The 15,201-nt window shown below is 42.2% G+C and overlaps 1 protein-coding gene across 3 annotated transcripts in view; it reads right to left on the bottom strand.

Annotated features, from left to right (window-relative positions):
• Positions 1–86: 86 nt before the first annotated feature.
• The window catches only part of LOC148502647 (ras GTPase-activating protein 4-like), a 203,912-nt gene continuing 188,797 nt past the window's right edge, over positions 87–15,201 (bottom strand). For all 3 annotated transcript variants that reach the window (XM_088449512.1, XM_088449513.1, XM_088449514.1), the window contains 7 exons: positions 14,487–14,631; positions 9,143–9,312; positions 6,767–6,904; positions 4,978–5,113; positions 2,683–2,803; positions 1,723–1,781; positions 87–467 (listed from right to left, as the gene is read on the bottom strand). In XM_088449512.1, the coding sequence (XP_088305638.1) occupies positions 337–467; positions 1,723–1,781; positions 2,683–2,803; positions 4,978–5,113; positions 6,767–6,904; positions 9,143–9,312; positions 14,487–14,631 (900 nt within the window). In that variant the 3' untranslated portion in view covers positions 87–336. The remainder of the gene's footprint in view (positions 468–1,722; positions 1,782–2,682; positions 2,804–4,977; positions 5,114–6,766; positions 6,905–9,142; positions 9,313–14,486; positions 14,632–15,201) is intronic.

Below are 15,201 nucleotides of genomic sequence, written 5' to 3'. Positions count from 1 at the left end.
AGAATGCATATTTCAGCAATTCTGTGACAAAGTGGTCCCAACAGTGAAGAAGTGCATGCGGACACTTTGTTTTAAAATTCAATTATTTTATTGAAAAACCATAGAAAAAAAATAGTATGGGGTTTATTTCCCTTTTACTTAGGATGAATCAGCTTTATAAATTAAGACGGACAGGACAATCTGCTTTAGCTGTTTTGTTTTCTTTTTGGTTAAATATTTTATTACTTGCAACTTTAGTATATTTTTGCAGCAGAAGGTGCTATAGTCTAATAAACATTTGCAGCAGAAGTACACTCAATATTGTCAGTACAACCTTAGTTTTTTACGTGGAGCTATTTACATTTCCAATAGGTACTTTTTTTCCTGTTCAGCTATATCTGGAGAATCAGACAGGAAACATTCATGAGCAGTTTCAAGGTCTTGGAGTATCTGGAACAGTTGTGTAGCACTGTCTTTCCTTTCAGGATCTAAAATATAAATATATAGATATGTTTTGAAAAGTCATGTAAGAATGCCGCGTAGCAATATGGTCATGTCAGAAAGTAAGTATGTCCACTTTTTCAAATCTGTATTTCACATATCAGGATATAATTAACAATTATCTACTATTCAGCAAGCTCTAGGTTATGATAGATCTAATCTTTTGACAGATAAATAATGAAAAATCTATCATGTATTAACGAGTGCAGCCAGCATGAATAAGCCATGGCTTATTTTTGTCTTTTTGTCTTTAATACACGAAAAAAAAAAAATTGTTATGGTCACTTAAAATGAATGCCAGAATGGAAATGGACTTAAAATATATACTTACAATTAATAGACTGATAACATGGTAACAGTAGAGTTATGCTATAGTTACAAAAGGCCTGATTCAGCGGTGGACACAGTGTCAATATTTGCGCAGTTGAGCGATTGTTTTGCTACTGTGCATGCGCGAAAAGTCAGAGGAACCCCTATGGCACATGTGTACCATGAGTGTATGCAGAGACCGCTGTTGCGAATGGAACTGCTTATAATAGCGCTGACTGAGGACAGCCACGGGCATTCCTGGGAGGCGGCTTTGAAGTGAATGCAAAAAAGGCTGTCTCATGGACGTGTTATGGGAGTGTCCAGGTCATGTCTGTGGACGTGGCTGCTTTCTCTAACGCAGAGCCGCAGCTACAGAGTCCTTAATTAGAGAAAGTGGGCGTCTCTGGGCTTGCCGTCTACGGTGCTCGCGATTACACAAGGGGAAGGCTAAAGGTGCCTACACACTTGGCGATGTGCTCAAGATCCGACACTGTGTCCGATTTCCCATTGAACTCTCCCCAGCAGTTCCCCGGCAGTCATGGGCACGATTTGGTGTTACAAAACTGTCCAATGTGACAAACGATCTATTGTGCCTCCTAACTATTCCAGTGTATCGTGACTGAGATTGTCAGATCTGCCCTACAGCACGGCAGATCTGAAGATGCGAGGTACGACCTGCGGGGACGCACATTGACATCGTGATTGTGAGTGGCCGCTCATGATTTGGGCATCTTACACGATTTGTTGTCACGATGTGTCGGAATCGTGCAAATCGTGTAAAATATCGATAAGTGTGTAGGCACCTTGAGACTAGCATTTGCATAATATTACAGCAGCAACGGCAATAGCTTCCACCTCTGAATCAGGCCCAATATGAGTTGAAAAGCAATGACAAATTGCTAATGTATGAAGTACATGTAGTTAAAATCATACCTGAACTTAAATGAGTCTTGCTGATATTATCATGCTTTGTCAGTTCCAAGTATTTTTCCCTGCAGATATAATAATGTCTTGTTGTTTATTTAGATATTATTCATATTACTACCTACACAACTGTATTTTCTCAAAACCTGGCACCTCATTGTTTTCAATCACCTAGTAATGGTTTCTACAACACTCTTATAAGCCCTGCCATTTAGTCATACTGACTAGCTATAACAGATTTTAGGGGGACCACTAATTCCTTTGTCCAGCACATCGCGACCATATTCCTTGTTCTCTTAGTAAATGCCATGTGACCCTGATCACTGCTCGTTCTATTTGGCCATGAGCGTGTTACAACAATAACAGTGCTTTATACAGGTTGAGTCTCCCATATCCAAAAACCTTGGGACCAGGGGTATTTTGGATAACGGAATATTCCGTATTTTGGAATAATTGCATACCATAATGAAATATCTTGGCAATGGGACCCAAATATACACACAGAAAGCATTTATGTTCTATATACACCTTATACACACAGCCTGCAGGTCATTTTATACAATATTTTCAATAATTTTGTGGCTTAAACAAAGTTTGTGTACATACATGAAATTCATTTGTTTCATATACACCCTATACACGCAGCCTGAAGGTAATTTTATACAATATTTTTTAATAATTTGCGCCTTAGACAAAGTTTGTGTACATTGTACCATCAAAAATCGAAGGTTTCATTATCTCAGTCAAGCCAAAATTATTCCGTATTTCGGAATATTTGGATATGGGAGACTCAACCTGTATTACATCTATAGAAGCTTAATACACCTATCAGTGATTGCACAGCACATCTGGATGAAAAGAGGGACAATACACACAAGACATGCTACTTTTGCAAAATGTAAGTTTGAATATACATGTTACATGTACACAGCACAGTGTATATCAGTATTTCCAATAATTAGTACTTACTTCATCAGGTCCCTCACTCCTATCAGGTGTTTAAAAATGAGCTGAGCCTCCAAGTCAGGATTCAAGAGATCATTCCAATCCTGTAATGTGACTTCATGTCGGGTTTTGTCACAGCCAGCAACTGTATTACAGAAATCCATATTACAATGATGTGTTTTGCAATTTTATTTATTTAATTAAAATGGCAATAGAATGGGACTTCCCACTTATTTTTAAAGTGAAATAAAAGGACATTTTTTTTTTTTATTTATTTATTTTTTTTTACATTTTCCTTTGTGTTTGTCTAATGTAAATATTAAGGAATGGATAAACAAAAGAACAGAAAGTTGAATACTAAGGAATGGATCTACACATTTTTAGCAAAGTGGCATTGTTTAATCTTCTGAGTGCTCCTGTCAAAAAGTTTAAGCCGGCCATACACTGTGCGATTTGCATACGATGCGATCTCGTATGCAATCGCCCTTGAACTCTCTCCGGCAGCTGAAGGGAACGATGTGCAGCAAAAGCTGCACGATGTTCACCCAATCTATCGTGCACGATGTAATGATTTGCATAATCATTAGGTCGAGTGCGATGTGACACAGATGCATGTAGCACGGACCAGGGAGATCCCCTGCTACATGCATCTGTGTCATTGAAATTAAGCATGGACGGGATCAGTGAGACCCGTCTGTGCTGCTGTATTTCAATGACACAGGTGCAACACAGACCAGGAGATCCGTGCTACTTGCATCTGTGTAATTGAAATTAAGCATGGAGGGGTCAGTGAGACCGTCTGTGCTGCTGGGGTAAAAAAAAAAAAGATATGTAAAAAAAAAAATGGCTTGCCCCCTCCCCCCCCCCCAAAAGAGCAACCAGCCTTGGGCTTTTAGTGATCCAGTGCTGGGCGTGCTTAAATACAGGGGACAAACGACGTAAGGGTCCCCTGTACTTAAGCACAACCAGCCCTGGTTGCCAAAATACGGGGGACAAACGACGTAGGGGTCCCCCGTACTTTGCGCAACCAGCACTGGGCTCTGATCCAGTCCAGGGGGGGAAAATTCAGTAGGGTCCCCCTGTATTATCCAGAACCAGCACCAGACTTTTTCTAGCTGGGGGCTAATGCCACAGCCAGGAGCCCTTTCACCGGGCCCCCCAGCCGAAGCATTAACCCTGACCGCTAGTCAGTCCAAGCCGGGGACTCCCAATAAAGGGGTCCCCCTCTCTGGGGCACCCCAGGCCTTAGCTGATAGCCCGGGGCTATCCCCGGCGCCCCTGGGCGGTGGATGCCGGGTTGATTATGTAGAGTAGTGCATTTCAAATAGTTAAAATATTGTCTTTTGCTGTGGAACTGCAGGTCCCAGCAAGCCTTACCTGCATGCTGGTACTTGGAGAACCACAAGTACCAGCATTAGGGGCCTGCTGGTACCTGTAGTTCCACAGCAAAAGCAATATTAAAGCAATAAACACAGAACACACACACACCATACACAGTATAAGTTTATTAAACATACATGCGCTCACACTTGTACACATTCCCACCTATGTATCCCTGTAGCCATCTGTCCCCTTCTCCAGTAGAATATCCATACGGTACCTGTGAAAAAATATCCTTACTCACCGTCTCCTATGCGAAGTTCGGCTCCTCTTCTGTTCAAAGTAGGCATCCAGGTACTTGGCAAAATAAAAAAATGAAAAGCGCGAACCCATGTACTTAAGTACCGTTCTTCCCGAATGAGAGTTTAGAGGTGGGATTTCACCATCGAAACCCCGCCGCTGAGCGATCATTGGCTGAGAGAGACCAGCCCTCCGCCTCTCAGCCACTGAACGGTTCTCACCATTGAAATCAATGGTGAGCACAGCAAAGGTAACTCAGATGCAAGTAGAACGGATCTCCTGGTCCGTGCGTGCATCTGTGTCATTGAAATACACAGCAGCACAGATGGGTCTCATTGGCCTGTCCGTGCTCTGTGTCAAGAGCACGGATCTCCCTGGTCCGTGCTACATGCATCTCTATAGTGTACGATGTGTATCACATCGTACACCATAGGTCGAAATCTTACGTTTTTTCTGTAAGATCTACGATCCAGCCATACGACGGCGGGGACGCACATCCGCATCGTAAATTTTCAAAAACAACACACGATGTGCATGATTGATCGTTACGATCGATCAAAATCGTCCACATTGTGCAAAAAATCGCACCGTGTATGGGCCGCATTAGACCATAAAAAGTTAGTTGGTCTTTGATCCACTGCAGCAATATCTTTGGAATATCAATTACTTCACTACTTTTTCTTTATTTATCTGTAATACCTCCTTTGTCCTTCTGGTGGCAGCAGCTCCATTTCTCTCCTTTGAACACCCCAGGATGATAGGAACACAGCATATCAGTGTTGTTAACACAGACCTTTCGCAATGCTGACAGCCACTGATTCAGTTCATTAACGCACTAAAATACAATCACATTTAAAAGAACATTTTTGAGTTTAGGATCAGCAATATTATTGCATGCGGTACATTTAATAAACTTTTTAATATTGTTATTTTAACATTTATTCTCTCCTAGAATGTTTTCTTAATTGTCCCCATATTAGAGTATTTATGATAAATAATTTACATTCTCAGAATAGCTTTCATATCACACTAATACAGGGTAATGGAAAAACTAGTTCATTTTATGAACATGTCCAGTAGTTGGATCCCTTACCAGTATGCTTACATTACTGATGCAGAATACTGACGCCAGTCAGAATCCCGTCAGACGGGATGCCGAAGGTAAGTAACGGGGTTGGAGGAGGGGAACGTTAGTTTTAGGAGTTAGGCACTAGGGGGAAGGCTAGGTTAGGGTTAGGCACTAGGGGGGAGGTTAGGGTTAGCATACCAACCAACAAGTGTCGGTATGTTAACCCTGTCGGGATCCTAGCGTCAAGATTCTGACCGCCACGATACCGACTGGCGGTATTTCATACTGATTCCCTATTGCCAAGTGTAGTTATATGTGGTTGTTCTGTGTAATACTGGAGTGTGACACTGTATATAAATATCTCAATTTTGCTTAAAATGTTGCAGATTGAAAAAAAAAAAAAAACACGGAAAGATATCACAGAAAGTTCCACTATCCTTGCTTTGTTGTATGGACAAAGTACATAGGACTGGTACGAATATATAGTCCAGTGCACTACCAGGTACACACTTACTATAGGCTCTAGGACAAGACCTGTTCTCTGCTAACTCAGCTACTTTAAAATGTATTTGTTTTTACAGAGCGTGGCCGTTGGCAAAGCAAGGAATACCTATACAAGTCTGCACTCAACTACCTCTTTCTATATTTCAATCATTTTGATTGGTGAAACTAAATCCTGTTTTTGCAATGATCAACAAAGCTAATGAGGTGATTCACAGATTTACGTTGAATCGATATTAATGCAAATTTCAGATTTATTTAGATGTGAGCAACAGCCGCACTGCGTATGTGCCGATCTGGTCCTATGATGTTGATCCCAATGCCCCCGAAAGCTGTGGCACGATTGACATGCTGCTGGCATTTGGGGGTGGTGACGGAGAGCGTTCTAGAAAACAGGTTATGCCGAAGCCAGTAGCTGCGCAGTTACTGCTGTAATATGTAAGGGATATATTTTATTTTTACCATAGCAAAAATAATCAGCAATGAATACAAGATGGTTCACACTATGCAGTTACTTGAGATTAACAGTGACAGAATGATATGGAAAATTATGCTAGAAAATTATACCTTCCTACTCTCCCGGAATGTTCGGAGACTCTGGAGAGTTATCCTGAACTCCTGGGAGAGTAGCCCATCCTTCTGAATCACTGGGAAAGTGGGGGGTCTGGGGACTTGCTAGCGCAATTAGTGCCATCATGGCACTACACTGCACAGAGGACGATGGGGCTGCACTGACTCGAATAACAGCACTGTATTCACTGCACCATGCCCCACTATCCCCTCCGGGATCTCACAGAGGGAGCCATTTAAAAGCCAACAAATGTGCAGAAAATATATTATTACCTTGATAGGTATTAAGACACATTATGGGTACATTCCGATCATTCAGTTTGCTTAATATTATAATGTGTACAGTACCTTACACTGCAAATATAAGGCCTCCAAGCTGCCAGATTCATCGGTGTAAATAATTTGCATTACATTGGAATTGCCAAAACTTTTCTCTTCTACTTTTTCCAAGGCCCGGACCCTCGACAGCGGTATAAAGGAACTTTTCTGCAATATACCCCAACCACATAGGAATTAACATCACATACATTGTGCGTAATGCTTGCAATACTGTACATTTACATAACATGATTTTTATTTTTTTTATATATACAGTGTATATATATATATATATATATATATATATATATATATATATATATATATATAAACAAGCTCCACATAATGAAACGGAGGGAACAGTGAAAAAAGTAAACATAAAACTAATACTAAAGGAACAATCCAGATAAAGTGGTCTAACACAGGTTGCGTGACCATTTGACATATTTTTCTTATCAATATAATCACCCCTTATCACGGGCTGTCAGGATGCCGCTGGTCAGAATACCATCAGCAGCATCCCAACAGCCAGAATCCCGACACCCATAGGGAAGACAGGTAAGTGTCTTTCTAACCCCTACCCTAACCCTCCCTCCCCAGTGCCTAACCCCCCTAGTGCCTAAGCCTAACCTCCCCCTCACCGCAAAACACCCCCTCCCTAGTGTCTAACCCTCCCCCTAGTGCCTAACCCTGCACCCTAACCTCCCCCTAACACCCTGATTACTTACCTTAGGGATACTGCTGCCGGGATGCCGACTACATCCCCTTGTCACTATCTGGCAATCATTCAAAACCGCAAGTATTTTCCTTTTACTCACTTTTTAGTATTTACAGCACTGCTGGCAAGTTACAATCCTTACCACATGCAGCATAAGAGTGCTCTGTCACTTAGCACCCGTGTGCTTCTATATATCAACAAAACTTATCTGCTCTTCTCACTTGTCACTTGCTCTATTATCAAATCTGGGGAAGATGTATTATAGCGGCACAGATCGTGCTGCTATAACTCTACCTGCTTCGCTTCTTCACCAAGGTGAAGCAGGAAGCAGTACCGATGAGATGTATGAACATCTCAGCTGCCTGAGTGGGGGAGTGAAAACTCCCCCCTATGGAGATCCCCGCCAGAGCACACAGTGCACCAGCCTAGTGCTGATGTGCTATGTATCCCTTCCTGGCAGGCTCTACTGGGCTCATGTGCAGCCCGGAGCACAGCAGCCGCCGCAGCAGAGACATTGCTGTCCCTGCTGTGGTGATAGGGCAAGGACAGCTGCAGCTGTCGAGACAGTCAGTGCCACTGACCATTCATACATTGCCCAGCACATCTGCGCGCTATCTTGTAGATAGCTGTGCCGATAATTACAGGAATGCATAGAGCCCCTGTCATTTAACACTGAACCCCACAATAATACATAATAATACACAATAATAGTATCGTTGGACATAACATCTGCTGATACCACTTCATAACTCATAAGAAATCCTTAGTGGGAATTATATGTTCCGTTTTTTCAGGTTTCTATTGGACATTTCAATACAACATTGCTTTAATACAGAGGTGTCCACATACACCTAGCCTTAATACACCATACGGCACTAGATGCGAGTGAGTCGCACTGAGAGGTATAGCGCAGCAAAGTTTTCTTTAAATTTGCGTCTTATTTGCACGGCAGATGCAGTGAAACACCACTCAATCTGTACTAGAGACGCTGGGCTGCGACTTTAACCGCAGAGGAATTAGATTTAAATATGTACAAAGTCGCAGATGAAGCGCCATGGAACTTGGCATGAAAAGTTCCTACAGATTCAGACGTATTCGCATACATATGTACGTGCAGTCTCTTTAAGCAGTTTTTTTGCTGCACATTGTGACTAAGACGCAAATTGAAGCGAAAAAGATGTTTGGCGCGGGACTTGGTGCGTCGATAAGCGCTGTATGAGGACACATCTGTACATATACTTTTTATTTCGTTAAAAAAAACAAGTGACTTAAGCATATTCTATAAAGTAATATACATCTATTTCATGTCAGTAAAAAACTGTACCTTACTTCTAAATATGACCTATTTCACTTAGTACAAAATGCTCTGTCCCAGCTCTTTCCACTTATTTTCCCATTACAGATATCTGTGCTGAATCCATTCGTGATATGAAAAGAGCCTCTTTTTACATTCCAGGAATTCATTCATCACAGGCTACTCCAATATGAGGATAAGTGGAAGGAACAGAGCCCAGCATTGTGTCCTGGTAGAGGTAGAACGTCATGGAAAGTATAATGCTACTGTACTGCCACTACCTCATGATAGATTAGTACATTCACATAGGTTACAATAATGAATAATAATAAATAGAGAGAAGAAAATAAATTTACTACAAAAAAAAAAAATCAGATTTGAACATTTTTTTTACCGTGGAAAACTGAGTCTTGGCAAAACTCAAGGCATCAACAGTTAATGAGAGGAAGAGCTTTCTGAAAGATGAAGACAACAGGTATCCTTTGCATTTTGTTTTGTAGACCATTAATTGACCTTCTTTGACTGTGAGACTCTGTAGATTCAGTGCCTTCTGTAGGTCCAGTTCTGTAACAGAGTCACTATTAGAACAGACATATTCATAGTAACAAAATATTAATATGTGTGCTTCATCTTAATTTGCTGTTAATATGATCAATGGCTGGGCTTATCCCCTTTGCTGCAGACAGAGTCCCACTCATCATCCGCATGTACTGTACACTATAACTGCAGATGAGGAGATGAAATCGTCATCCACTCTCAGAGGGGATAAAAGAAATTGAAAACATACTTACCTTTCCCAATGGATGACGGGTGGGGACATGCCAGTAACTGGGGATAATTCCAGGAAATGCCGTCGGCACACACATGCGCACCGACAGCACTACAGAGCAAAAACAAGTAATAGAATGAAAATGTGAGGGGTGGACGTGAACATAGAATGATGGGGACATCCTAGTTAGAAAGAGTGCAGACCCCTCTTTTAAACTATGTGCCCTCATAGAAATGTATACCTGGCTATCAGTGTGATCACCAGGCAGTAATCCCTGCACTACAGAAAAATCATGGAGTCCAGGGATGGGGGAAGATCTCCCCTTAACCTGGCATCCATAAAATCAGGGGCACCCACATTTGAAAGAGGAAGGTCCCCTCTTTCAAATTATGTGACCCCCTACTAGTTATTGTCTTGTGATCACCAGACATTATTACCTGCGTAATGGATAGAGGAAAGGAAGCAGGGGCGTAGAGAGGGTGGTGCGGCTGGTGCCTACGCACAGGGTGGAATCCTCCAGCGGCATCGGCCACACACTTCCCGGCGCCGGAGGTCTGCAGGAAGAGAGACCTTCGGCAGTGGTGCGCGGCGCACAAGAATGTCGGCACAGAATACCGCCCGCCCTCCACTCCCTGGAAGGAAAGGTAAGCGCTCAGGGGGAAGAGGGGGGCGGAGAGGGAGCGAGAGGGGCGGCAGTGCTGCACAGGGCACACTGCCGTCCAGCTACGGCGATGGAAGGAAGTATCCTATCCCCTCCATAATGATGCTTCTGCATATGGGGACACCAACATTTGAAAGAGGAAGAACCCCTCTTTCAAACAATGCAACCAGTTATTAAATCATCTGGTATCACAAATATCACCTGCGCTTTGAAAAAACAAACATATTCTGTATATGGGGGGAGGGCATTACATGGCCTATCACCACCATAATGACACCGGCATGCATAATGGCACCCTTGTTCAAAAAAGGAGAGTCCCATCTTTCAAATGATGCAGCCCATTATAAGCTGTTGTCACCAGACAAAGGACCTGATTCAGAGACGGACGGTAATGAATACGCAGCTGCATACTCTCATGGATCGCAGTAGCTAAGTAGCTAAAATATGGTAATGCAACAGATGGGAGATTTTGTATTGAGACGCCCACCTAAGCCCTTGCAGCTGCCCACAACTGCGTACACAAACGCAGCATTGGACAAAGATCTTCAAAACATCGACAGCTCGAGTAAGTCTACGGTCACTCAGAATGGACATGGTAATTGAGACGCTGGAGGTTCATTCAGTGCATGCACGATTGCAAACGCTGGCTAGTATACATCCAGGAAACGGCCCCAACACACCTGCGTAACCACCTACATAACGGTCTCTTCCTGTCTATCATTTGCGAGTGAATCTTCCAGTGTTAATTTTGTCAAGGAATTTAAATTTAGTGTTAGCCTTAGTCGCTTATTTAAAATTGTAGTTGGTTTAAAGTAGGGATGTGCAGGCTTGGATAGGTTCGAATCTGCACGCCGAGTTCAGATTTTTCCCTCCAAAAATCGGGTCTCAGAAAGAGGCAAAACGTCAACTTTCATGGACAAACATCATCTTCCATGGTCTTTTGTCCAGGAATGATGATGTTTGTCCATGAAAGATGACGTTTTGCCTCTTTGTGAGACCCGATTTTTGGAGGGAAAAAAATGAACTCGGCGTGCAGATTCGAGCCTATCCGAGCCTGCACATCCCTAGTTTAAAGTCACATTTTAGTCTCTCTTTTTTGCTTTGTTTTAGTCAGTGGACCTCAGCTTTCATTTTAGTCTAGTTTTATTCAATGTTGTATAATTTTGGCAAACAGTTTAATGATACTGTGATAGATTTTGCTGAAGAACTTTTCTCTAAAATTCCCTTGAGAGCTTGAAGTCAGCATACCTTACCTATGTGTTTAGTAATCTAGGCTCAGTAGGCTGAGTGAGAATGTATTACATACTGACTTACCGTAGTGCTCCTCCCATATATCATATACAAACGAATGTGCAATATACTTCACACAGCAGGGGCGTTTCTAGAGAGAAGGGGGCCCGTGTGCAGTCTCCGTCATGGGCAAGCACCGTACTGAAAGACTCTGGGCACTAGAGTGCGCCCAGAGTCTATAGCACATGCGTAGGTCACATGTGCAAAACGATGGGAAAATGGCCACTGCTGCCATTTTTCAGAGGTTTTTACAGCGCCGACGTGGGATTCCAGAGAGGTAATTATAATATGGGTGGAAGGTGTGCACCACACACCCTGCACCCATTATAAATACGCCCCTGTCACACAGGTATTCTGCAAATATCTAGAACATATAGTTGTTCTTTAAAAAATATAAATAACCCTACTTCAAAAATACAAAATAGAGTATATAGTAACGTTTTAATTTTAAATTTAGTTTTAGTCTTAGGGCCTGATTCATTACGGTACGCAATATGGCGTACGAACGCAGTTCAGTGCGATATTATGCTAATCCATAGCGATCGCAATGCCACCGCAGCACTACATAAGGACACCCACTTTACTTTATACGAACATCCGTAATGGTTAGCAAGACTGTGACAACATCAGTACAAGTGAGTACCATCGGACCCATGCGCACAGGTAAGGCAGGTCAGACCTTACTCAGGAACTGCTAACTTCAGCTATGAGGCCTTAGGCTGTGTATGGTATCGCAGTGGATAATTTATGCACGCCCATGCAACGGCATTTAAACGCACTGGCACGCATGCGTTCGGCCGACCACCCCCCCGTCACCACCCACAAACGACACTTCCTGTCAATCACTCTGCAATGGGTCTGCGTAGTCACTGCGATCGCTGTCCCGATCACAATGACTGGTTCACGCACTGCGATGCATACGCATAATGCAATAATCGGCTGATTGCATGCGTATAAGCAACTGCGTTCCTTGCTGAATCAGGCCCTTAGTCACTTATTTAAAATTGAACACAGATTTGGTCGTAATTTTCATTATTAAAACATTTCTATTTTCGTTATCGTTACAATTTAGTAGAATTCTCACAGCTTGCGCATTTGCAATTCATTCACAGCGCGTGCACAATGTGGCTGGGACGCATGTGCAGACCACCGATAATCACAACTGCGTGAACTTCAGAATAGCATTCAACTCTGACTAAAGCCAAATGTTACCCAGGGCTACGGAAAATTGTATTTTCCATAGATGGGGTGGAAGGCACAGTGTGTCCTCTGTCACCCATACCCATACTGATCTGCATAGACGGGAAAGAGAGAAGTTACTGTCTGCTAAAAATTTAAATTGATCAAGTTTGCAAAACTCCTGCAATTGAAACTGGCTATTTTTTACCAATTCCCGAGATTGACGCAATGGTGATATTTCCGTACTTCAGGCGTCTGCTAGCCACTGCGCATGCCGCACTGTGCACACGCAGAGATTGTATTAGCATCGCGCTTACACAGAGATTCATTCGCAAAGTGAGTAGCAGGTAGTCAGCGTTTGGGGGAGGTAATGGGGGGAGTGGCAAGGTAAACACAGACGTGTCGGTTCTGTCTGTTTATACTCCGTTTCATGGGCGTGCATAAATTAGCCATTGCACTCTCCTTCGCAGCATGAGAGCTCTCAGCGTTTCACTAACAAGCTCGTGGCTGCCCGGTCTGCGTCGATGTTACCGATGTTGGCGCTGTTGTATGTCGTCGGATGGATATGAGAAGGCAGCAGTGGGCGTCCCTATGCTTGGCTAAGCTTTGAAAGGCAATAGCGTATTTTAGCAACTACGATCCATAAGAGATCGCAGTTGCAACTGCATTAGTGTAAATCTTGGAATCAGACCCTCTGCGCATGAGGCCTCATCTGGAATACTCACAAAGAGCTTGAGGCACAGTTAAAAGTACACTGGACGTAAACTTCCAAACTACATGCACAGTGTATATTTAATCATACAGATGTGTCGTCATACACTATTGCCACAGTCTCGCCAAACAGCCCTTCTCGGCATGCCAGGTCCCATGTGCTGAGCGTCTTTTCCGCTAGAATGTGCTTCTAATGGTGCATACACATGATCAGATTTGATGAACGAGATGAAGGATTTTTACAACAATTTGAGCGATTTCATCAACGATGAACGATTAAACGATTTCTGACAGTATTAAAATTAATGAAATCGTCAAAATCTGACTGCAAACACAGTCGATGTCAGAGATCGTTAGTCGATGCATGCCCTACATGTCAAAGATATGAACGAGTTTTACAATCGTTATCGATTATAATTATCTGGCCTTGTGTATGCACCATTAGCCGCAAACTGATACAACAAAACTGCTTAACAAGACTGCACTGATGAATTTGATATGTGATACTTGTATATCTCTGTCTGAATGAGTCTGATATATATATATATATATATATATATACACTGTACAGTATATAAAAACAAATGTCCTGACTCATCAACGCTCTGCCCAAACCCATGGACCATCCCCTTGTTTCCCCTTTTCGTGTGATGCCCGTGGGATGGTCCTTGGCTGAAATTTTTTTGGAGTGCCTTGCTTCTCGGGCGTGAACCCCTTAATGTTAGGGACGCCAGTATAGAGGAGCCTTGACGATTGGCCTGGTGCTTAATCATATATTTGCAAATGTATGTAACTAATACCTTTGAATCTCTATTATCATGTATTTGAGTATTGATTTTGCTGCAGTGTGCTGGGGGGCAAATCCCTTTTTTCTGTGTTCAGTGTAAACCCCGCCCTTTACAAGCACCTGTGGTATGCAATTAAGCTGATTTGAGCAACTACCATATTTTTTCGACAAATAGGTGTACGTCAGCCCCAAGACAGACCAGCTTGATTTCTGATCATCAGTTTCCTAAAAATCATGGTTTGTATGGACTGTCTGTATGATAGGTACAAAGGCTCATATCTATGACTGGGACATAAAAATCAGATTGCAGTACAAAGATCTCAGGACCACTGCTATAATACCTTCCTTCTCTTCAATATCTATAAGTTTGATAATGAATTCCTTCAACTGGGAAACTCCTTGTTGAATGGTTGGCTGTAGTGGGGCCATCCAGGATTCCTTAGCTCTGCTAGCTGGAGCATCCATGTTACCGACATTCTGTACAGCCTATAATGACAATAGTTCAAATTGTTTTGAATTATCATCTACACCGCCATACAAGTTAATATCATCTACACCACCATAAAAGTTAATATAATCTACAATGCCATACAAGATATTATCATCTACACCACCATACAAATTATTATAATCTACACTGCCATACAAGTTACACCGCCATACAAGTTAATATCATCTACACTGTCATATAAGTTAATGTAATCTACACCGCCATACAAGTTAATATCATCTACACCACCATACAAGTTATTATCATCTACACCAACATACAAGTTAATATCATCTACACCAACATACAAGTTAATATCATCTACACCGCCATACAAGTTAATATCATCTACACCACCATACAAGTTAATATTATTTACACCGCCATACAAGTTAATATCATCTACACCACCATACAAGTTATTATCATCTACACTGCCATACAAGTTACACCGCCATACAAGTTAATATCATTTACATTGCCATACAAGTTAATATCATCTACACCAACATACAAGTTATTATCATCTACACCGAAATACAAGTTAATATCATCTACACCGCCAT

Source organism: Taudactylus pleione, unplaced genomic scaffold, assembly GCF_031769625.1.
Source record: "Taudactylus pleione unplaced genomic scaffold, aTauple2 ptg000487l, whole genome shotgun sequence".
NCBI lineage: Eukaryota > Metazoa > Chordata > Amphibia > Anura > Myobatrachidae > Taudactylus > Taudactylus pleione.
This window is presented reverse-complemented; position numbering and strand designations above follow the sequence as displayed.